Source organism: Aspergillus saccharolyticus, assembly GCF_003184585.1.
Source record: "Aspergillus saccharolyticus JOP 1030-1 unplaced genomic scaffold BP01scaffold_14, whole genome shotgun sequence".
Lineage (NCBI taxonomy): Eukaryota > Fungi > Ascomycota > Eurotiomycetes > Eurotiales > Aspergillaceae > Aspergillus > Aspergillus saccharolyticus.
Genome location: NW_020290624.1, coordinates 425,269 through 447,696, shown reverse-complemented (window position 1 = coordinate 447,696; position 22,428 = coordinate 425,269). Strand labels below are relative to the sequence as shown.

General features: G+C 52.9%; 5 protein-coding genes across 5 annotated transcripts; 2 read left to right on the top strand and 3 right to left on the bottom strand.

Moving 5' to 3' along the window:
- Positions 1 to 25: 25 nt before the first annotated feature.
- hir3 (putative transcriptional corepressor of histone genes (Hir3)) lies at positions 26 to 6,880 on the bottom strand. Its single transcript, XM_025578100.1, has 4 exons — positions 2,442 to 6,880; positions 2,171 to 2,393; positions 1,960 to 2,115; positions 26 to 1,903 (listed from the first exon to the last, which is right to left on the bottom strand). Exons 1-4 carry the CDS (start codon positions 6,731 to 6,733, stop codon positions 200 to 202), a joined length of 6,375 nt encoding a protein of 2,124 aa, XP_025431540.1. The 5' UTR covers positions 6,734 to 6,880; the 3' UTR covers positions 26 to 199.
- Positions 6,881 to 7,109: 229 nt separating this feature from the next.
- On the top strand, positions 7,110 to 9,856 carry BP01DRAFT_356615 (chaps-domain-containing protein). The gene is made up of 7 exons (XM_025574999.1): positions 7,110 to 7,240; positions 7,365 to 7,494; positions 7,570 to 7,694; positions 7,752 to 8,032; positions 8,084 to 9,042; positions 9,140 to 9,514; positions 9,586 to 9,856. The coding sequence occupies exons 1-7, from the start codon at positions 7,218 to 7,220 to the stop codon at positions 9,751 to 9,753; spliced, it is 2,061 nt and encodes a 686-aa protein (XP_025431539.1). The 5' UTR covers positions 7,110 to 7,217; the 3' UTR covers positions 9,754 to 9,856.
- A 3,920-nt stretch (positions 9,857 to 13,776) lies between these two features.
- BP01DRAFT_391713 (putative C6 transcription factor) lies at positions 13,777 to 16,250 on the bottom strand. Its single transcript, XM_025578099.1, has 4 exons — positions 15,914 to 16,250; positions 15,681 to 15,813; positions 14,535 to 15,610; positions 13,777 to 14,474 (listed from the first exon to the last, which is right to left on the bottom strand). Exons 1-4 carry the CDS (start codon positions 16,029 to 16,031, stop codon positions 13,822 to 13,824), a joined length of 1,980 nt encoding a protein of 659 aa, XP_025431538.1. The 5' UTR covers positions 16,032 to 16,250; the 3' UTR covers positions 13,777 to 13,821.
- An 877-nt stretch (positions 16,251 to 17,127) lies between these two features.
- BP01DRAFT_318858 (DUF3292 domain-containing protein) lies at positions 17,128 to 19,750 on the bottom strand. Its single transcript, XM_025572652.1, has 5 exons — positions 19,279 to 19,750; positions 19,018 to 19,227; positions 18,445 to 18,956; positions 18,159 to 18,386; positions 17,128 to 18,103 (listed from the first exon to the last, which is right to left on the bottom strand). Exons 1-5 carry the CDS (start codon positions 19,573 to 19,575, stop codon positions 17,299 to 17,301), a joined length of 2,052 nt encoding a protein of 683 aa, XP_025431537.1. The 5' UTR covers positions 19,576 to 19,750; the 3' UTR covers positions 17,128 to 17,298.
- Positions 19,751 to 20,107: 357 nt separating this feature from the next.
- BP01DRAFT_423340 (crossover junction endonuclease MUS81) lies at positions 20,108 to 22,405 on the top strand. Its single transcript, XM_025579621.1, has 4 exons — positions 20,108 to 20,363; positions 20,420 to 20,589; positions 20,647 to 21,053; positions 21,115 to 22,405. The coding sequence occupies exons 1-4, from the start codon at positions 20,272 to 20,274 to the stop codon at positions 22,198 to 22,200; spliced, it is 1,755 nt and encodes a 584-aa protein (XP_025431536.1). The 5' UTR covers positions 20,108 to 20,271; the 3' UTR covers positions 22,201 to 22,405.
- Positions 22,406 to 22,428: the final 23 nt, after the last annotated feature.

Here is a 22,428-nt window from a genome sequence, read left to right as displayed (position 1 = left end):
ACGATACGTTGAGAATTCCGTGTGACTCAAGTGGCTGACGCCTCTGTAATGCTGGCCATTGCTTGTTTCTCCTTAAATAGACAGGCATTCTGGTGAGCCTGTGCTTAGAGATAATGACACAAATTGGGAATCGAAGCTAATGCGATGTGGAATAGAGAAACAAAAGACCCGGAAAGAAGATAAGAAGCAGGGATGAAGACTAGGGTTCCTGCTCAGTCATGTTCTCATCCTCATCGTCGTCGTCCGTGCCCGCAACCTCGAGCTGAGAAGGCTCAGCTTCAGCTTCATCAACGGTCTCATTCCCCTCTAGGGGTTCTTCTTCCTCGTCTTCGTCGCCTTCGACATCGGCGCCTTCGTCATCGTCTTCCCCACCAACCTCTTCTTCTTCTTCTTCTTCTTCTTCTCCTTCCTCTTCCTCGTCCACCTCTTCTTCCTCTGCGACTTCCTCTTCCTCTTCCACTTCTTCCTCCTCATCACCTTCCATGTCTACATCCCCGTCGTCGCCTTCTTCGACCTCCTCCCCTTCGCCCTCCCCCTCGCCTTCACCATCAGCGCCCTCATCTTCCGCATCCTCGACCATCGTATCGCCCTCTTCGCCTTCTCGTTCACCCTCCTCTTCCTCTTCATCCTCCTCGCCATCCGCATCGCCCAACTCGACGTCCTCGCCGTCTGCACCGCTCGCCAGACCCTCCAACTCCGACTCCGGGTCCATCGACGCCTCGCGCAAGTTCGGAAACAAAAGCTTGCGCTCCGTCGTCAACTTCGACAGCTTCTCATCGTCCATCTCGCTGAGCTCGCTCTCGTCGTCGGCACTATCATGCAAACTAGCGGGAATATCGCTCTGCTGACCGGGGGCAAATTCCTCGGCCAGAAGTAGTCTGCTGCTGTTGGTGGTGCCGGTTCTATGAATCTTGGCATCTGGCCCGGTGGCTGTAGCGGTTGAGTCGGAGAGATGCGAGGGGGTGTCGAGCGCAGTGGAGGTGGGGTCCGCACCCGTAGGGGTCTTTCTGCTGCCGCTGGCTCCTGTTGCGGTGGGAGCCGCAGAGGTGGAAGAGGTAGCGTTGGCGGTGGCGGCGGCGGTGGCAGCGGCAGCGGCGTTGCTGGTGGGTGGCAGCCGGGGTGGGACTTTCCGATGAACGATGGCTTCGGAGCGCTTTTGGATGTCGCGCCTTGCGATGCCCTTGGTGCGGCCGCGCGGGGCGGGGGCTTCCGAGGCCGGCGCCGAGGTGGGCGGCGTCGGGGTGTTGTCGGCGGCGCCGTCGCTGTTGATCGTGCCACCGGCGCCGGGGAGGCTGTCCACCTTCAGCTTCTCTTTGTTCTCTTCGTTGGCCTGTTCGAGGACCTGCGGCATGTTGATCTGGTAAAGGCGCGAGTAAACGTCGGCGATCAGGTCCTCCAGAAGCGCGACCTTCATGAGGTTGTTGTTGAGTTTTTTGAGTTCTATCGCGTCGCGAATGAGTTCGAGGAGGGAGTCGCTCCCTGGAGCAAGGTCTGTCAGGCCCTCTAGGCGCGCCGTGTTGGCAACGAACTCCTCCCAGCCGATAGGCTTGAACACACTCTCCTCGTGGCCTTCGCTAATGTGTGCCGCACGCCGGATCACGCCCGCGTAGGTAAGACACATATCTTCCCACAGTTTGGCGTGGTTGACAAAGTCGCCTTGCTTTTTGCGTACACGGCGGAGGAGTTGGTCCAAGTTGGCGCGGTCATCGAGCTGATCTAGCAAAGCGACGAAAAAGTAGGCATAGCGCGTGGTATAGACAAAGTGTCGCCCGGGACGCTCATTTTCTGGCCGCCAGACCTGGATCGTCATGGTCTTGGTAAAGATCTGCTGCGTGAGCTCATTTTTGGCCATAGAGGCAGCATCAATGGATTCTTGATCGTCTTCGTAGATGATTCGGGCAGCCTGGGAAGAGATTAGCTATATTACAAGGTCTCAGAATTGGTACCAGCGTCACATACTCTGTATGCCATACGATGGTGCCAGTTGGATTTATCCGCATTCTTTAGATTGTGAAGCACTTCCAAAATGTAGGGCTTCCATGAAGCCCTGTCTTCGGGTGGTTTCACCTTGCGAGCCCAGGGCGTAGCGAAAAGAGTTTTGCAGGCATCGGCGGGCTAGATGGAGATGTAAGCGTCTGACAAGCGCGTGTTGGCCAAGGGTTGTCTATACCTCTAAAGCTCCTCGTCGAACCAACTTGTGCACCACCGTCACCAGCTTGTAGTGAGGTTCAAATATCGGTTCCGAGCGCGAATCCCTACGTTGCGGGAGAGCATCAATCGCGTCAAGCAAAGAATCTAGCAAAGTGTCGATATCGAGCTGTTTGAAAGGCCCCCTGACGGAGTCATCACAGCTATACATCTTCCAGAGACATTTGCTTAGCATGTAATGCGTCCTGTATGTGGTCAGTCTTTTGCAAACATAATCGAGCGTTGTCACATACATCCAATTCTTGGGCTTATCTATCAAAGCCCGCTTGAGAAGGTAGCTGGCTAGATTCCACACGGAGTATAGTTTCATCTCCTTGAATGGTCGGCCTTCATACATGCTCTGACTCTCCTCGTTGCTGAAGTGCCGCGTGAAATCTGCTAGGCTAAATGCTCCCATAGAGAGTGGCTCCCTCGAAGATGAGTATAGGCGAATCCCGAAGTCTGTAAACAGGTCCGCTAGCATCTCGCGAGTCTCAGGGGTGGGCTCCGAATTACTCATGGCCGTCGAAATGGCCATTGCATAGCAATGAATAGCATACCGTTGCCATGTCACCAGCTCTGCTCGGTTATTGTTGATCCTGTCAGCAGACCAAGTGATATCTTCCTCCAACTTGGAGTCATATGTCTGCGCCAGCCGGTACCAAGTCTCCCATCGAGCCGTTCCATGCTCGATGTCCTGTCTGAAGCACATCACGGCATCGTCAAGGTCATTTGTTGGGATCGGATTCAAGCGCTTCTGTGAGCGGAACCTTGTCAAAGCCGCATATCCCAAGAGGAAGTACCAGCCATTCCGAGCGATGATAGCACTTTCAGTGAGCACTGGGATCAAGGATAAACTCGCTACTCCTTGCATTGATCTGAACAGAGCCAAAGGATTGATCGGCGACTTTAGGTATGCATTTGTGATGCGCTTATTGTACGACAGCGGAGGCGACGACTTCGTAGTACCAATAGCCTGCTGCATCTTCTCAATAGTGGATTTCAGCTCCGATTTAGACAGATCTTTGATGCTCAATCGCTGAGCCTGCTTCATAACCAAGTTGACCATGGTGATAGCCGTGGTACGATCCAGCTTTTCCGTTGGGCATTTGTGATCATCTAACTCGCCATACAGCGGCGAACACTTGATGCCATTAATATCGTAGAGGAGCTGGCATATGTCCCACTCAGTGTCGTCATTAATCCCTATAGCAAAGAGCTCCGACCTCATGAGTTTCAGGAATTGCTTCTGAGACAATTTGCACATATAGCGGATGCCCAAGCATTGATGTACTGCTCGCAAGTAGTTCACTTGATCTTCCGTAGGGGAGCCGAACTCCTCTTTTTCTTGGATCATGGCTTCTTTTACCAGTGTATATTGCAAGATCCAGCAGCGGACCTGCATCTCGCGCAATCTATCCTTGAAGCTTTCAAGAGACTTCGACAGTGCCCCGCGAACTTCTGGGCCTGTGACCACACCGACGCGAAGTAGATCCTCGTACATAGAGAATCCATAAAGGAGTCGGGTCAGAGAGGCCACTGCAGCTACCGAAGCTATCAGATGATCCGTGTCAAAACACTCATATGCTTTGTCAGTGTCGAGTAGCACAGCTGTTACGGTCTTGTTCAAAATGCTGTCGAGTGATTTCAGCCACCGGAGCAGGGTGATTTGACGGTGCTCACTAGGTTCGTCGGTTTGCGATGAGATTTGAAGCTCTTTCATTATGATTTCAATACTGCGCAAGTAGCAGGAAATAACTTTGGGTGGGTAGTCGATCTTCTTATAGGCGTCTTGCAGTCTTCGCCAAAGGAAGAGTCTCAGCGTGGCGTCGCCGCGATCCAGGAATGAGCCCATCTCAGTAATTTGAGCGGTGGGTTCATGAGTTGGCTCGTTCTCCTCGTCAACCCCTTCAAACTGGACAGAAGCAGGCTCGAGAATAGGTTCAATGGTCTCAATGAGATCCACTGGATCCTCAGAGTTGGGATTGAATATCTTCATGAAAAAGTCCATCGACTTAAGCTTAGAAATCTCTTGATCGACGGCTTCAGAAGATAGATCAGGCATGATGGCATTGTTCACAAGGCCAATTACTGGATTTTCCAGACCGTTGAAAAGGTATTTCAGGTCTTGAAGGCAGAGCAATACATGCTCCCTTTGCACGTCGCTAGCCATGTTGGAGTGAAAAGTCGAAGCCCAGATGTGGCGAAGAGCATAGATTTGCTGGCAGCTAGTGTTTGAGGAGCTGTGGTCAAAGAAGTGTGTCAGAGCAGTGCGTGCGAGAAGGCTCCACCTTCCCAGGCGATCGCGCTGCTGAAGCCTCGTTCTTCCGTCCACCTCACTATTAGGATTATTAATTGACGCATATATGTCAAGGTGAAGTTCAAAGAGTGTTTGAATCATTTCAAGGACAGAGAAATGAGCAGCGGTGTAAGAAAAGGTAGAGTCAGCTTGGCGGGTGAGAATCTCATACTCTAGGCTTTCGACCTGCTCGCACATGTTTCTGTAAATGAACTCATCCTGGTTCAGTATGAGTTGCACCACAGTCTCTTTCAGCGAGTCTGGCCACTGTAAGGATGTGTATGCGGACTCCATAGCCGGCCAGTTTTGTGGCACATTATGATCCGTCGCATGCAATGCGAATTTTGGCATCAGGAGAGCTTTGAGCCAGGCAAGGGCAGCATCGCGAATATGCACGAAATCATCATTGATCGTCCTAGTGAGCCTGTAGAGTTTCTCATCATCGGCAAGAGCCTGTTTTATCCCTAGCTTCCTAGCCGACGTCCTCGAATGGTCCAAGAATATAGCCAGCCCGGAGTTTCCTAGTCCTCGGATATCTTGAAGCGTAGACAGACTGTCGGGTTGGTAGGTGACTTGGGATCTTACTTCATCCCAGTTTCGGATTGTGTCTAGCAGGTCTCGGACCAGATGTTGACCGTCGTGGGAATCTTCAGTTGAGGAATCAACCGAATTTTTCCGGTCACCAATCGACCGCACTGCTTTTCTGAGCTCATCAATGTCACTGAGGTCTTCGACCCCGAGCTTGGCCAATAAAGCGCCTACAGCAGACTGTATCGAGTCATCAGCGTGCACATATCCTTCGAGGCGATCTTCGTAGAATTTGGCGAATTCCGCAGCCGGATCCACTGCCTGCGAAGAACTGTCAGCATGCGCGGTTGACTCTCGAAGCCGTGTTCTCCTGCTCTTCGCCCTCAGATTCTCGACATCGTCAGGCTGGAAGAATGCAGAAGATCGCTTGCGACCGGCAGGCGGAGGTCTTGCACTAGCGTCATCCATGTTAACGCTTTCTGGCTGATTGGCCTGATTGGGAGGCTCCACCGATTGTGTCTCTAGTGATTCCATAAGCTGCTTTTCCGCACGTTGATCAATCGAGGAATGGTCGTCAGGGCCTTCTGATTTCACGCGGAGCGGCTCATCCGTAGCCTGCTCAGGTTCAGTAGGTGCAGGAACAGGCGGTTGCCCCTCAGAGGTCACCTTGTGTGCTGGCGGGTGGTACACGGGAGTTGCAACTTCTCTGGTACTCTTCGACTCGGGGCTGAGCGCTGGAAGCGAGATATGCACCGACGATCCAGGTCTGATCTCAGAAACACCGGATTCGTCGTCAATGAGTGACTGGAGGATAGCTTTTCCTAGCGCTGTCCACGTAGGGCCGACAGGCCTGACCTCATGAGGCGAGCTCTGCAGAGGAAGAGGTGACCGCGATGGTTGCATATCCTGGAGTTGCTGTGGCAGTGCCGGAAGGTAAGGGAAGGGATCGGCTTGTTTCCTGAGGAATCTCAGAAGAGACTTTTTCGGCTTCTTAAGAGGGACCTGTGAGACAGATAGTCGGTCGTGCACGGACAACAGAGTTTCGCGCAGACGCTCTTCAGCAAACGTCTCCTCCAAGCCTAGCTGTTCGGTGCGGACCTCCAGACGGTTCTCGTCATCAGCCAGGACGCTTTCCAAGCAGTACCGCGTGAGGCGGTAGCTCTGTAGCGTGCTACAGAGTCTTGCGCTCTGCCTCCAGAGGTTGAGATCGGAATCATCGCGCTCCAGCGCCTCCGCGAACGATGCTAGGGCCGTGCTGGCCTGTTGGGTGATTTGGGCGGGTAGCTCCTCCGCACCTTGCACGTCGGTTGCCAGCCCCTCCAGGGCTGCACGTAACGTGTCCAACAAGAACTGACCATGGTTCTTGTAAGCCAGGTAAATCGTCTGCATCAAAGTGCTCGAAGTGGAGTCATTGATGTCAAACTCGGCAAGTGCCTCTGCAGCACCAGCTCCTCCAGCAAGATCGACCGATAGATCGGAGTCCTGTACGTTAGCGCGCTTGTAGTCGGAGATGGATTCGGGATACTTGAATATCTCCGAATCCAGCAGGGCATCATATGCTTCTGCGGCCTGGGCGTAGAACTGCGGCCCTTGGGAGTGAAGCTTTAAAGCATTCTGGTAGAGTTTGAGTGCTTCTTCGATCTGAATTTCCTTCGTATCATCAACCTCTTCCTCGATCAGCTCATCCGGCTCAATATTGAGCGCCGCCCAGGTCGACATGATGTCGATGTGATTTTCAGGGTGCACAAAGCTCCCGGATCGCGGTAGAGGCCTTGAGTCTGACCGACCGCATTGCAATACTTGACTTTAGACCACAGACGGCACGATCAGAGCCGGGAGAGGGTGTCCAGAGTATTAAGAACCCTGTTGTAGATATGAAGATGAAGGGAGAAGGTGGTTGCACTGGGCGGGTCGCGGGTCTAGAGCGTCGCCCGCGGGCGAGGAGCGAGTGACACGCCATCCAGAAAAGGAAAAGCGGTATCTGGACGAGTAGCTGCTTGAGGCCTTGAGATTCAGGCATTCAGGCATTCAGGCATCCTTCCCTATTGATGATCCGTGACGACGACTCGGAGCACCGCTTGTTCTCCCGCTGCGCCTCGCTATCTCTCTGGTCTCTCGTTTGATTCTGGACAAAGGTCGTATCGCTTCCAGGACCCGATATCTTCCTCATCTTGCTTGTCCCCTCCAGATAAGTGCTTGCGCCATGGTTGCGCCCGCAGTGCCCGAGTAAGGCATTCATTCCTCCTTCCCCCTCCCCCTCCGTTTACGTGTTCTTGCGGCCTCGCTATCTAATGGTCAATTGGGCCCACCGGTGGTGACCTCTTACTGACAACCCCCTGAATGGGTCCAGGATCTATGAGGAGGAGGACATCTACGCCGCTGTCGATGCACGCACGGAATCCCTTCAGAATCTTCGAGAATTAGGTCCGCCCGACTTGGTTTATTTGGTCAAACAGCCCAAGACCAGTTCCCATCGTCAGGTACGTTCACGGCACTGTTCGGGTCGGATTGCGCACGAATACCTAGTGCTGACCCCACGGCGACGCAATCCCTAGACCGGAGTCTACCACCATGTCACGGGTGTCGACGCTTCATCCTCCGCTAGCTTGGCCGCCTATGTCAACACTCTCACATTCTCCCCGCTGGACAAGACACACAAAGTCGTTTCGGGAATCTACTGGTTCGACTACCGTCTGAAGCGTTCACCCCCCGATCAGGTGTACTAATACATACACAGCTGCTACAATGCTTTCTCCCATCTCGATATGCGCGTGGAAGTGAAGATACCCGGAAGTTTGGAAAGTTACTGCATCGACGAGCGGGGCGACAAGCGCGTTGCGACGGAGGCCTTGTGGCTGGAAACCTTCCTCTGCGCGATTCTGAGAGCATACACCTATGCGGATGATGGCAGCGGCGATGCCATTCGCAAGATTGTGGGGGTGCGGCGGTTCAATCCCGTGACGAATACTGAGATGGAGCACAAATTTCTGGATGCAGCGGAGAGACTGTTCTTCCTAGGTATGCCTCCGCTGGCGCTCTGCGCCGAACAGAGCTGACAACGTCGCTTAGGCCGACAGCTGAGTTCCGACCCGGAGACGCAAGTACCCAACACGGTCAGCAATCATCTCACCTCGGGTCTTCTGAAGTATATCCAGACCACGGGCCGCTACACTTCGGGAATCAACCTCTTTGAAAAGCTCCGCACACGAGACGTCGAAGTATCTTCACTGTTAGCCAAGGTTATGATAATGGCTGATGAGGAGGTGCAAGCGGTTCGGTTAATGTTTGACGCGCTGCAGGATGTACCGATGGACTACGCCCTCCTTGACTGCCAAGCGGCGTTCTGCCAGAGCAAAGGTGAGGGGGAGATGGCCTTGGAGTGCGCGAAGCGGGCGGTCACAGCTGCGCCTAGTGAATTCAGCACCTGGGCCCGGCTGGCTGAAGTATATGTCGGACTGGAGCAGTGGGATCTGGCGCTCTTGACTCTGAACTCGTGCCCCATGTTTACATACCAAGATAAAGACACCCCACGCATGCCTCAACCGACGCGCATCATGCTGCCTATTCTCGCTGAGAGCATGCTAGAGGAGATCGACGAAGGGCAACCGCGACAAGGCGATCCCGCCGACTACGTTCATCCCTCTTTGCGCCGTCTCCACGCGGCCGGCTACCAAGGGACCTTCCTGAAAGCCTACAACCTTCTGACCAAGGTCGCGGCAGCTATTGGCTGGGACCAGCTGCTCAAAATCCGCAGCGAAGTGTTCGTTATGGAGGAGGAATATCGCGTTGAGCGCCAGCACTCTACCTCCAAGCACACGCGCTCCAATACCCGCACTTCGGCGGAATTCAACGGGGGCGACGGGCAGGATGATGATGACAACACCCACGGCAACACAGCGAACACTGACGGGGCCGAGAGGGAAGAGGGAGACTCCCCCAACGGCCTCAATGACGAAGAGCCTGAGAGTTCGATCGAAAAGCCCGAGCAATCAATGGCATCCGAAGTCATCAAGTCTGGAAACGAAGACGTAAGTTCCCCCATTTCCCCCCAATTCCTCCCCTTCTTTTTCTTGTCCTTCTTCTTCTTCTTCGAGTAATAACTCAACACGCCATCCACCCTTCCAGCCGGACCCGAGCCACTCCGCCTACACGCAGTTCCGCAACAAACGCCTCTGCGAGCGCTGGCTTGACAACCTCTTCATGGTCCTCTACGAGGACCTCCGCATCTACACGATCTGGCGCACCGAGATGGCGCAGTACCGCCAACAGGCCATTGAGTACAAGAAATCCGCGACGGAGTGGGAGATCCTGGGCGAACTCGCCGAGCGGCTGCACCACTTTGACGAAGCGATCGAGGCCTACCAGCACTGCCTGGCCATCCGGTTCGCGCCTAAGGCGATGCGCGGAGTCTTGAAGCTGTACGAGAAGAAGAACGATACCCGGGGGATGTTGGGTTCGCTGATCCGTCTGATCGCGTGGCAGTATCGGTGGTATTCCGAGGTACGTTCCCCTTGTCGCAAAATTGTGTCTCTGCAAAAATCCTTACTTACATGGACCATCTAACAACAAAGTTTTCCCCGGAACTCCTCTTCCTCATCCGCAAACTTATCGAGGATGAAGGCGCCGTCAAGGTCCGGAGCATCGTGCAGGCCACGAACCTGCCGCAACCCGTTCTGGATCTCACGCATCAGTACTGTCAACTGTGCGCGACATTCCGGAGCAGTGGGAGCGATGGTTAATTAATTATGGGATTTGCTGTGGGGAGGTAGACCAACGCAAGGGGTTTGCAGGGGGGGTTTTGCGCACGGGTGATTATTCGCGGGGACAAAGAACCAACCTGAGGGAAAGGTGGTGTGGTTGGGGGGGGGGGGGAGGTCGGCGTCGGAGTAAGCAGCAAAGATGCAACCGAAGGCAAAATCAAACTACTCTGCCGTAGTGAAGCACCGGACTATGACTCTCCTTCCGTCTTCCAACCAAATCACATGAGCGAGCAACACGCGCAACTGGTGTATGATCGATGAAAAGTATCAGTATTGAGGTAGTCTGGAGATGTCGTGTTATGCACTAATCTTGTTTTCATACGGTATGGCACTCATCTCGAAGAAGAATCAGTCATATTTTTCAGAGTATTATCTATTCATTCCTCACCTAAGCTGAGGACAATACTCACTTCTGTGAAAAGCTGAGACTGTAGGCAATGCTGTTACTTGAAAGACTTGAGGTATGCTGGATACTGTGGAGTACCTGGCTGAGGGGTGAATTCAACCTTACGTCGCACCGAATAAGAAGTGATTCGTTGTCGCGGAAGTTCTAGAAATAGTGTCCCTGGCAGCCATCGAGGGCTTCTTCAAAGGTAAAGCCGACCTTTGCTGGAGTCTTCTCTCGCTATGAAGGCTTATCCGCGATGCATTGCGATAATCCCACGACCAGTAAGAATTTCACAGTCTGTTTACTACGATCGTCACAACAAACATAACCTACTTGGCCATCGCAATAATTTAATTCGTAACTTGCAGCTTAGCAGGCGAACCCCTGATTGACTCAGACTAGGACATCATAACGAACCATAACTCGAGATTAGATAAAAAGACAAAACTTACATCGCGTTGCGCGATTAGTTCAATACCGAAAGCTCATCTGATAAATTACCGCGAGATATTCCCCTAAAGACCTAACCCAACCTGCCAACAAAAATCCTCGAGCGGACACAAATCCCTCGATAGCCCTGGGCATTCATAGTGTAGATCCGAAAGGCAACAAACCGAAAAAAAAAATTCACTCATCATCGCCCTCAACATCTACGTCCGGTTCCTTGGGAACAACACCTCCCTTGGCCTTTGCCGCCGCCTTGGCGGGTCCACTCGTCTTGGCCGTCTCAGCAGCAGCGGCAGCGTCATCGTCGTCATTGTCCTCCACCTCTTCGTCTTCCAGATCATCGTCAGCGAGCTCCTCCTCGTCGAGCTCATTATCATCCACCTCCTCCTCCTCCTCGCCAGCTCCGTTTGCGGCATCGTCTTCCTCGCCGTTCTGCGCAGCTTCGCCCTCATCCGCATCTGCAGGCGCGGGCGCGGTCTTTCGTTTCTTAGGCGCAGGGGCTGGTGACGGGGAGAGATTAGCGCAAAGTCGATAAATAACGCGACTCAACAAGTGATAAATCTATCATAAGTAGACAGATAAACATACCTTCTTCCTCTTGTGGCTCTTCAGCCTCCTCCTCGGGTTCCTCCTCTTCCTCTCCTTCTTCTTCTTCCTCCTCGCCCCCACTACCGAGATCGCTCTGGTCTACCTCAGAGTCTTCGTATCTTCTCACATCCAGCCTTGTTAGTAATTGACCCGTAAAGATGTTGCAACTTGTTGCGATGAATGTTGATGCGATGAATGTTGAATCAAGTACGGAAGAAAAGAGTTGAGAAGGGAGACATGCATATGCGCGCGCTGCACCAGAAAGCAAAAAAACAGGAAAGGAAAGAAAATCAACCGGAGTGCAAACTGAGAAACCATCTAAACTGCAGAGAGAAACTCACTCCTCTTCTTCTTCGCTGTCTTCAGGGAGCGATTGGAGCTCCTCCTCTTCTTCGGCTTCTTGCTTTCTCTTGCGGGTGGACATGGTGTTGAGCGGATAGATGAAGAGGGGAGGTAAGGATAAGTCAATTGCGCAATAGGGAATTTCCGGAGGGTTTGGATGGCTGGCTGGATATGAGAGTGGAAGGCAATGGAATTTCAATTCCAGAGAGTGTAAGTGGAAGAGAGAGGGAAAGAGGGTGTGTGTGCGTGTGTGTGTGTGTGTCAGGTAGGGAGGTGTGAGAGAGAGAGAGAGAGAGAGAGAGAAAGAGGGGAGGGAGGAAGAGTAGGGAAGCTGGGGGTGTGAGGGAAGTATAAGAGGGAAGAGAAGCACAGAGTGAGGGAGAGAGAGGGGGGGAGCACGGCCGGTAAGGAAGGGAACCTACGGCCTACGCAGACAGACATCGGACATCGCCATAATCCAAGGGAAGGGGGAGATTGACCCGGACGGGGCATTCAGTCAGCCTGTTACTTTTGTCAGCCCCCAAGCTGCTGAACTACTTCTGCTGCTCCTACTGCGCGCGCTGCGCTGCTCCTGCACTGCTCAGAGACTCAGTGTTCCTCTTGCATGGGGCGTTGGATTAACCGTGCCGAGGCCGTGCGCGTAGCCCCAAAGGTACTCCGCAGTGATGACATGACGATTATCATTCTCATCGGATCTGGGGCGGTTACGCTCAATTGCATCTCCGCTTGCCATAAGGTGGTCACAACTCCTGATACAAGTAGATGCTTGTGTCTGAGACAGATTTGATATTTTCTCATGAGCGAGAACTGACAGGAAAACATTGAGGTTCTCGAAGAATCCAATGAATCACAAATAAGCAGAGAGGGAAAGGCTAGAAGCAGAAGAAAGCGGGTGGCGGGTGTATGGTAAGTGGGGTGACGGTACCGAGCAACGCGGAGGCGCACAGACACTCTGGGGCATGCAGCGCCATCCAGGGGCGGTTTTGAACTTTCAACAGGTACGGAAACTTCGGGGTGAGTGGGCGGAAGCGCCCCTGGACGTGGACAAAGACTCATGATGTCAGCCTCGTTACACTCATAAACTAGTTAACTAGTACAGTACAGAGTACAGAAGTTACCTACCAAGTATCTTCTTACCATACTGTCCACTTGCCAAGGCCAATCTAACGCCATGCGGACTGCTGAACAGGGCGCACAGCACAGACTTCCCAACCCTAGCGGGAAGCCATAGTACGGAGTAAACTCCCCGAACTGAATATCTGATTAGTATGTAGGAATTATGGGTCTTTCGCTGTGCTTAATTACAACTAATCGGCTGCAAAGGGTAAAGCGCAATCTAATGTGGTACAAGGACGATTATAATTCGCAAATTACCGAGTCGTATACTTACCTAGTAGTATCTATCTTGCCTTTATCACCTTTGTCAATCATCACATTTGAGACTCATTGCCCTCGTCACTTTCCCAGCCCTTTAAAAACCATTAGCTTTTGCTTGTTCTTACACGGTCAGTATGGCGAAACTAATGAGGAAGAGTTTCACATCTATAAGCAACTAGATCAGGGGACCTTACAGCACCCTTGCTATACTCACATACGGAAAGCACTGGATATTGTTACGATTCCGCGTCCCGGCGGGGCCCATCCGTGCCTCGTGCTGGAACCAATGTGGAGGAGCTTCAGGGATCTAGTCTATCGTAATCCCAGCGATTGATTTACTGGCAGCGAATGGTGGCACTGGTGAAGCCAATCAGGCGGTGGTGTTCAACCGTGCGAGGGGCGATGGCACTTGGGTGTACCGTCCGTAGTATTGAGAACATTGTACAGTACAAGCCAAAGATGGGATGGTTGATGGATGGTTTGATGATATCTGTGTGGGACCGTCTCGATGCAACTAGCAGTGATAAAGTGCATCGTTGAGTAGGAGTATTTGGTGTGAGATCTCGGTTCGTAGTCCCTCACATTCTGTGTTCTTCAAACGAATTATGAGATGAGTTTGGATGTTAAGTTGAAGGAAATACTTTCTGGAGAGATTCGGTGTTTGTTTTCCTCGGGGGTCCGTTGCCTCAGGAATTCTTTATGCACAAACAGGGTAAACAGGGGTGTCGTCTCTGGAGCATTAGCAGCGGTCTCCCAAGGCCAACGCAGGATCTGAGCTACGCATGCAGGACGGGCTAAAATATTCTACCTCAGGGCGCCTTGGTATCCCTTTGGGTCTACTGAGAGAACCTCTTACAGCTGGATGACTCTCACCATGAGAAGCCTAAGGCCTATGTACAGCTCGCCTACTGCGCCAGAAATTCGAAACTCGCCATGCTAGGATCCAAAAAGTTCTCATCCAGTCCAAACCCGTACGTGCCAACCATGTCATAAATCAGATCCGGCGGCGGAAACCCCTGGGCCATGGCATTCGCGCCGCCCGGTACATCGCCGCCGTGTGCATCGGTGGCCGCAGGGTCGGCCACAGACGTGCTGCTCGCATGCCACGAGTCCCACGTATCAAACCGCTCCAGCATCTTGCCAAGTCCACGGGCGATATGCCTGGTCAGATGTCTCTCGCCCGCGGAGACACAATTGAGAAGCTCGATTACCCGCTCCACTAGCCGACGGACTTGGCGGCCATCGAGACTGAGGTAGGCTGAGTTCCAGTTGATAGCGACCTTCAGGAGGAATACGGCGGAGAATGTGACCATCGTGTGCGTGAATATAGGGACCCCGACTATCGCATCTCGGATGTCGGGTTCCTCTAGAACCATATTGAGGCATGCCATGGCAGAAGCGATCGCCGTGTTCGCGGACTCTTTGCGGTCCATCGAAAATACTGGAGTGTTGATTGGAGATAAGGCCCGCAAGGACAGCGAATTCAGCTGGAATTTGGCAAAGTGGTAGTGAAGGACCACTCCCTTGGACGGATATGTCCGGACATAGGGGCTGTCACCTAGTGCCGGCAAACACGTTAGCAGAATTCATCTGGCTATGAACAAGTAGTAGTACTTACCAGATCGGGGCTGCCACAGGAGCCGCCATTGGTCAATAGCCACATTGAACACGCGTAACTGACCAAAATCCTTCTCTGTAAATGGTTGCTCGCCATCACTGCCAAAAGTCCTGTAAGCTTCTGTCAGGATCATGAAAAGCGCCACCTGTGCCATAAGTCGAATATCTCCTGGCACCACCAACGGCGATTGTAGAAATGTCTCATAGTTCCGGATAGCGGCGTCTTCATGAATTACGGGTGGACGGCCGTAGGCGATACTGAAGTGATGATCGCACACATACATGAGGTACCAGAGCTGGGCACGCTCGTATTGGTCGTTGTGACCACGCAGCATCTTGTGGTAGCTTTGATGCAGACCTAGTTCGGTTGCGATGCGCACCGCGTGACCGGACAGCTTCCAACTCAACTCTGACAGCCAAAAGGCACCAATACAGAGAGCGCGGATGTCATCCAAAGTGTGAGACCGTGTCAGCGACATACTCGACACCAGCGACACATACTCGCTGTAACACCGGTTCAGCGTCTCGGTCCGGTTGGGAATATGCAGTGCTGCAACCGTAAGGACAGCGGCGCAGAGCAGGGTGGAAGCCCGCCGGACGGAAGTGAGATCGCGATGCACAAGGATAATCCCACCCCACAGCAGCTGATTCATGGTCCTACTGAAGTACGCAAAGAGCTCCTCGGCCTCGTGGATGGAAATCAGTCCGCGAGAAATGAAGTCCTCCTCAAGAAGTGTAACCCGAGGCTGTTCGATAGGGTTGTTGCGCAGGTTGCGCAGTTTCGTGACTTCGTACAGACTCCGCATGGGTGCTGGTACTAGTTCGCGATCTTGAAGGTCAGGTTCCTGGGATGGCTCTCGTGTAACGTCCATCACGACACCGGGCTCGGCCGACTGCTTGGCTGCGGGCGATCCAGCAAATGAGGGCTGCAGGTCAGAGTGAGAATCAGCAGGGCTGGTACCACTCTGGTTGTCACCGCCCGAGAAGGATGAGAGTCCGGGAAGCCCTCCCTCACGGAGCAGATGCGAGACAGCCGCCTGCAGCTGTCGGATCGTGGTTGCCGCTTGCGACTTCCACCTGGATGGGTCGATCTGTTAGTGGAACTGCCTTATATCACTCGGGCTATACTGCGAACAGAAAGGCTCACATCACATCATCGTCGACGAATTTCTGGGAAAAGTCATTGACCATGCATTTGATGCCGCTACGGGTGCATTTCGTGCAGCTCGCTTCCCCTGCTTTGAATTCGCAACGTATCTTATGTCGCTTACATTCGGCACCTGGTATGGTATTTGAGGTTAGTATGTCGCCGAGAAGAGCTCCGAGAGCGAAGATCTATAGGCGGGGCTTAGCCACCACCTCGCAAACCAGGGAACTCACAAGCGCGAGCTTTGGAGATCTTGGGGGCAGATGTTCGGCCATCGGGAATAAGGGAGGGCCGTCGGCTATGTTGGGGTGGAACCTCATCGATATTGGCATCATGTGAAGAGCGCTTCATAATGTTGGTTGATTAGGAACTATCGACTACCGGTGGGATCGGGGATACTCCGGCATCTTGCAGCCAGTGGTCATGGACTGTTGGGCGAAGAAGATCTGCACAACGCGGTTCTCTGTATTTTGGTTGGTCAGTGAAGCGCATTAACGAAGATGAGATCTTGCTGGACCATGAAGCCTGAGCCCAGCACTGTGGAAGGGAGTCTGTTGTAGAAGAGAGAAGTTGGAAATGAAGTGGGGGGAGAAAGGAAGAAGCAGAAGAACGCAAGACACGATGGATGGGAACCCCGCTTCCGCTCGACTTGATGACGGCGGACGACCCTGGGAGATCCTCACCTCTCTTTCTTGACTGCTTCGAAGCTTGAATAGTGCTTACTATCCATAAACTCGGACTCTCCTCGTGCTAATGATCTGGATGACTACACCCGTGTCAAGAACTACTACATCTCAAATACTAGTCAGAATCTTCCCCTTTGTTGACATTTTCCTCATCCAGACCCTGTGTCCCCCCACGGGATGTGGGGAGACACTGCGGGGTAAGCTGCAAAATTACTTCAAACACCATATCACCTCAACACCTTCAAGAAAGACAGAATGGAAGATCCCTCGCTAATGCGTAACATAGATCTCTTTGATCATCTCCGATACAAGGCTAACGTGTAATCACAGCCAGCACCAAACCCAATTGGTCGACGAAATCCGCATTTGAAAGCCAATGCTGAAGCTCAGCATCTAAAACTTAGGGAGCAAAACTTATCGGGCCAAGTCCCCGCGTTCTAATCTCGGAGTTGATGCGAGCCTGCGAAGAATAGAATTCTTACTTAAGTCGACCGTCAGATGCAAGCAATTTTACAGACCAGCAATGTTCTATCGAGGATCTACGGGCAAGTTGGATAGTATAAACACCAGGAGATGAATGATGGGCTGATGAGTGTATAGAAGAAATTGACATGTTGTGATTAGAGTGCCTATGTACCAATACAAGTTGAAATTTCCGTTCCTATCAAGCCCAAATTGATCACGAATAAAAATCACAACGAAGCATATCATAATCCTGAAAAACAAAACCCCCCCCCTTGTGCTTCACCGATTTTTCACAGAAATTTGCTCGATTATAACCCGCCCGAAAATTATCCCTGGCGATTTCTCCATCTACTCGTCTGCGAAACGGAAGGGAAGGGCAGGATACCGGGGGAAATACTTATTTCCAAATCTGGAAAGAGAGAGAAACACCTTAGCACTTGATACGCCCAGACGTAGAGGGAGAGGGGCTAGTAGCTCGCCCAGACCTGTCCATCAATAGCCACGAGCCGGTTGAAGAGCTGATCACGCGTCTTCATGGCTGTGAGCTGGTAGTTTTGAGTCGGCAGCTTGCCAACCAGGTTCAGCCCGTCCACCACCTCCTTACTGCCCACCGCCCAGCCCGTCACCAGTTTGCCCTTCCAGCCCAAGCCGCCGACCTTGCGCATCTCGCGGATGTCGGAGACGGGCATGGAAAAGAGCACGGAGCTCTTCGAGCGGCGCTCTAGCGTGGGGTCGTTAACCTGCACCGACTGGTCGGTAGTGAAGTACAGCAGCGGCGGGGATTGGGACTGATCGATGACCAACACCCCGCGCTTGCCACGGTAGCGGCCGTCGAATTGCACGGGGCCCGAGGGCAGGGTGATCTGGCCCTTCTTGCGAAGAACGCCGACACGGCCCTTGGCCCGCTTGGAGCCGACGGCGGCTTTGGCCCGGTCGACTGCCAGCTTGCTCTCAATACCTGTCGCGGTTGTCCCGCGGAAGAAGCCCAGCATACGGCTTGCGAATCCCTTCTTTGGCGGGTGCGGGTGGATGTCGTGTTGGTCGTGCGTGTCATTTGTGTCGAGTGATTGCGGGGTCGGGGCGATGGCTGCGTTGATCTCTTCGTCCGTTGCGTCCAGGTTGATATCCTCGTTGCGGACGGGGGCAGGTTGGGATGGGGTGTGGTGAAGCGAATGGGATGGAGGAGGGGGAAGAGGAGCGCCGTTGGCTTCGCCAATGCGGAGGAGAGTTAGGGTAAGTTGGGCGTTGGTGGGAATACCCTTGAGCAGGGAGCTATAACATCCTTGTCAGCCAGATATGGTAATTGGATGGATGGATGAGGTCATACTTCTGGAGCTCGAGGAGTTTCTCCCAGCGAGGGTATTCACGGTTCAAGTACGCCACTCCGCGTCTGATGATGGGGTCACCGAAGAAAGCAAAACCCACGCCAAAGGTGCTCATCTTGACGAACATGTGGGCAGAAACCACGAGAGATGTGAGAAAGCCTACTGAGAGCACGCTCGCCAGACGGAGGTATGGGGTAATCATGGAGAACGGGGGTGTGGGAGACAGAGCACTGCCGAGTGTCAGCTACGATGTACCTTCAAGCAGTCAAAGGTGATGGGCGCACTTACTTACCAAATCGTTCCCAGGTGTCGATGATGTCCGCAAGGATGCGCATGGCTAGGTTCGCACCGTTGTACACTGAATCCCTCATTGGCTCTTTGGTCTTATCGTGGGACTCATCCGTTCTCTCTCCGTGGGCGGCTGTCTGTGCGTCCGCTGCACTGGTAGCAATTTCCATGGCATCTGGCACAGAAGACTCGATAGGTGCATCTTCGGGAGTCCCCTGATCGTGCTTCCCTGCCACACTGCCCACGGCGACACTGGCGACGCTGGTGATGAGATTTGAAGCCTCTCTCTCAGCCGCCTCACCCTTCATCTTCTCCGGAGCCCCCGTGATACTGTCATGTGAACCCAGAACCCCTGCTTTGGGCTTCTGTATGCCCCCGGTATCCGTGCTTACCAGCGGAATAGGCGCAGGAGGGAACAAGAATTGCCGGGATTGAGGACTAACGACCAGAACCAAAAGAAAAGCGAAGAATGTGGGCGCGAGTAGGTCAAGGATCCATGCAGCGAAATAAACCTATAATTGTGAGCCATTCCATGTCGCCGATATTCACGGCAACCCTGAGACATCAACCTACAAGGCAGAACCCGGCTGTCCGATCGCGCTCCCGCCACGAACGTAGTCTGGCAATATGCTTTACAAATGCAGTCAAGGACACAACAATAGTGGTATAGAATCGCTCGAGGGTTGCTCGCAGTTTGTCCGGTGAAAACTGCTCGTCTTCCGCGCGGTTCATGTCTAGCCTTTGAAGGGGAGCCTCCGGCATAGCTTTGACATAGTAAATTTGCTGTCAAAATCAGTACCTTGAGCTATGCTGAGATGATCCCATGATGGCTACCTTATTAAATCGGCGTATTAGCATCCACAGGTCTTCATTCGACAAGCCTGAGACAATGCGCTCGTGAATCTGCTCCGGCGGTTTGTCCCATCCCACGTCCGTGACGTTATCAGTGTCACCAGCCCTCTGCGCGAGCCCCTTCTCATCCTGATCGACTTTGGACAGAATATGGCTATCAGTTGGACCAGATACGTGAGCAGTAGTAGTCGTGCGTTCGGCGCCTAGAATGCCCTCGCGGCTGTTCTTGGTGCTATAGGAGACCTGTTGGGCATTGTTGGTGGGATCGTGGAGAGACATGCTGAAAATGGGGGGGTCATGAGAAGACCATGCATGCAGTACATTGTAGACAGGAAAGATGGGGGAGTTGGCGCATGTCAAAGGGGTTTTGAAGGAGATGGGGGGTGGAGGTGGGTAAAATCGACGTCATCGCATGAACCAGTCAAGCGGGCAGATCGGAGAACTGGTGTTCCTGTAATCCACTCGCCCAGGGGGTTTATTTTAGTGGGATCTCACTGACATATATGCACGGTAATTAAGTCTACTCCACATTTATCACCGGCAATTGCCTTTTTCTCTCTCTTGGGTCCCTCTCTTGTGCGACATATTAAACACTGAGACTGGCCTTGTCGTATTACTCAGTAGTAAGGTAGGCCGGGTACATTGTGCTATAGTCAGCCGCATAGCCAATCATGGCCCGCGCACACCCAAAAGTGATATGCACCGCCACAGTTGCGCCGCAATTATATCACACATCAGCCACAAGTGGCGAACCGCTCAAAGAGGCGATACGCGTGTCTTGCTCGGCAGGCGCGTTGTGGAAGCGAGGCCTCAAGCCGCAACGTCACTTCGCATCACCAGATCTTCCCAGTCCTTGTTGACAAGATGTGGGTACCATGACCCAATCTCTTCCTGTCTCTGTCATTGGTGTGTTGTTGAGACTCGCCTGCCCCCGTACGGAGTATGCCCATGGGGGTCTACTAGCTCTGCCGAATCATGAGCAATACTTGCGCCAATCCCCTGCTGTTGGGGTGGATCAAAGAATGGCTCGACCAAGCCCGAGAGCGCAACAGCAAAGGCATCATCGTGTTCGTAGCGTCTTGTATCTCCATGTCGGTGTAGTTACACACTGACGCTTTGATAGGTACAAGAAGGCCTATGAGTCCATGAAAGCCTGTCCACTAGTCTTTCAGCATCCGTCCGAAGCTCAGCAGCTCAACGGGCTGGGCCCGAAGCTGTGCGATCGCTTGACTGAGAAGCTCAAGGAATACTGCGAGGAAAATGGCCTCCCCATGCCCGAGCACCCCCACAAATGTCGGTCATCTGCCTCTGCGTCTTCTTTGGATACAGACTCGTTCTAAAATACAGCAGCCAGGAATAAGCGAACCTCCGATGAAGGGATAACAGAGGCACAACCAGCCAAAAAACCTAGAAAAGTCAAGCCATATGTGCCGACTCTGCGGTCTGGTCCTTACGCGATCATCTTGGCTCTGTCGACACTGGACGAACATGCGACCCAGGGCATGACAAAAGCAGAACTAATTGAGGCAGCCCAGTCACATTGCGATAGCTCGTTCACAGCCCCAAGTGACTCATCCAAGTTTCACACTGCATGGGCTTCGATGAAGACTCTCCTTCAGAAAGAGCTTGTCTATGATCATGGCCGTCCACTGAAAAAATACGCCCTGACTGAAGAAGGATGGGAAGTTGCGAAGAGGATCAAGGTGGCTGTATCGTCTGACCCGACTCAGAGCACGCTGCCTTTCCGTGCTGAGCCTGTGAGTTTCTTGGTCTCTATGATTGCTATTTCCTCTTGCTTTTCTAACACGTTGGATTTAGACTCAACCAGATGCGGGCAATGTCACTTCTGATCGCGCACCTAGAAATGCTATACCACAGGTAACCCGTCAAGCCAGCATCGAGACTGAGAAACAACCTCACCAGCAGTACGACCGTCATGTATTTGATGCTGCTCCGGGAGGAACGGTGACTCCCATTGTAATCCCACCAAACAGCTTCACGGTTCAGCTGGTCCTGGACGTGCGTGAAGTGCGGTCTTCCAGAGACAGGGACTACCTGGCTAATGAACTCAGCAAGAAAGGAGTCACACCAGAGGTGCGCGCTCTAGAACTAGGCGATGTCATGTGGGTAGCGAAGTTCCACGACCCGACCTTCCTGTCCCGGTACGGGGAGGAAGGCGACGAGATGATGCTGGACTGGATTGTGGAGCGGAAACGACTCGACGATCTGATCGGGTCCATGAAGGATGGCCGGTTCCACGAACAGAAGTTCCGTCTTCGCCGCTCCGGGATCAAAAACGTCATTTACCTCATCGAAGAATTCACCTTCAGTCAAGACCCAGCCAGCACGATGAAGTACGATGAAATGGTTGTCTCGGCTATAACTTCAACGCAAGTGGTCAATGGCTACTTTGTGAAGCGAACCAAAAACCTCGACGACTCCATCCGTTACTTGGCGCGAATGACTAACCTCTTGCGGAAGATGTATGGTGCAGGATCCGGCGCAACGCCCTCCCACACTCTCGCCTTGATTCCTAGCCGGCAACTGTCCTCCTCGGAGTCGTATCGCGATACGCTTCAGCGCTTCCGAGCAGGGAAGCCGAGCACTACCTTTGCTGTGACTTTTTCCACGTTCTCAGCGTTGACGTCCAAGTCCGACGTCCTGACCCTGCGCGATATCTTCTTGAAAATGCTCATGTGCATCCGGGGTGTGACTGGTGAGAAGGCCTTGGAGATCCAGCGTCGGTGGCAGACCCCGCAGGCGTTTGTCCAAGCATTCGAATCCCTCAGCGAAAAGGAGCGGGAGAGCTTGGTGTCGGACCAAATGCAGAATCTTGTGACGCGGAAGAAGGTTGCCAAGGTGTTGAGCAAGAAGATTGCTGAAGTGTGGGGCGAGGACGGATAGAGCGGGTTGGTTATTTGGTCTGATTCAGTATTGGGATGTTGGACAGGTTATCACTGAAGCTGATTTGGCGGGTTGGAGCTGGGGTATTGGTGGTTAAGTTCTGGAGTGAGTGTTATGGATACTACGGAGTAGATCAGGTAGAGATAGATTTGAGAGATATGTACCCTTCTCAAAAGGCATTGATTAGCAAGGTGTGTATGCAAACAAAGATTAAACTCTGATGCTAGT

Excerpts from the sequence above, each read along its gene's own strand:
- BP01DRAFT_318858 (XM_025572652.1), bottom strand. The coding sequence starts at position 19,575 with ATGTCTCTCCACGATCCCACCAACAATGCCCAACAGGTCTCCTATAGC. Across the intron at positions 18,957-19,017 it reads GGACAGCCGGGTTCTGCCTT|GTTTATTTCGCTGCATGGAT; the intron begins GTAGGTTGATGT and ends TCACAATTATAG. Across the intron at positions 18,387-18,444 it reads ACCTGGGAACGATTTGGTAA|TGCTCTGTCTCCCACACCCC; the intron begins GTAAGTGCGCCC and ends GACACTCGGCAG.
- hir3 (XM_025578100.1), bottom strand. The coding sequence starts at position 6,733 with ATGTCGACCTGGGCGGCGCTCAATATTGAGCCGGATGAGCTGATCGAG. Across the intron at positions 2,394-2,441 it reads GATAAGCCCAAGAATTGGAT|GACGCATTACATGCTAAGCA; the intron begins GTATGTGACAAC and ends GACCACATACAG. Across the intron at positions 1,904-1,959 it reads ACCATCGTATGGCATACAGA|GCTGCCCGAATCATCTACGA; the intron begins GTATGTGACGCT and ends ATCTCTTCCCAG.
- BP01DRAFT_356615 (XM_025574999.1), top strand. The coding sequence starts at position 7,218 with ATGGTTGCGCCCGCAGTGCCCGA. Across the intron at positions 7,695-7,751 it reads GTCGTTTCGGGAATCTACTG|CTGCTACAATGCTTTCTCCC; the intron begins GTTCGACTACCG and ends ATACATACACAG. Across the intron at positions 8,033-8,083 it reads GGAGAGACTGTTCTTCCTAG|GCCGACAGCTGAGTTCCGAC; the intron begins GTATGCCTCCGC and ends AACGTCGCTTAG.
- BP01DRAFT_423340 (XM_025579621.1), top strand. The coding sequence starts at position 20,272 with ATGAGCAATACTTGCGCCAATCCCCTGCTGTTGGGGTGGATCAAAGAA. Across the intron at positions 20,590-20,646 it reads GCCCGAGCACCCCCACAAAT|CCAGGAATAAGCGAACCTCC; the intron begins GTCGGTCATCTG and ends AAAATACAGCAG. Across the intron at positions 21,054-21,114 it reads TGCCTTTCCGTGCTGAGCCT|ACTCAACCAGATGCGGGCAA; the intron begins GTGAGTTTCTTG and ends CGTTGGATTTAG.
- BP01DRAFT_391713 (XM_025578099.1), bottom strand. The coding sequence starts at position 16,031 with ATGAAGCGCTCTTCACATGATGCCAATATCGATGAGGTTCCACCCCAA. Across the intron at positions 15,814-15,913 it reads GATCTCCAAAGCTCGCGCTT|GTGCCGAATGTAAGCGACAT; the intron begins GTGAGTTCCCTG and ends ATACCATACCAG. Across the intron at positions 14,475-14,534 it reads CCTGTGGCAGCCCCGATCTG|GTGACAGCCCCTATGTCCGG; the intron begins GTAAGTACTACT and ends TGCCGGCACTAG.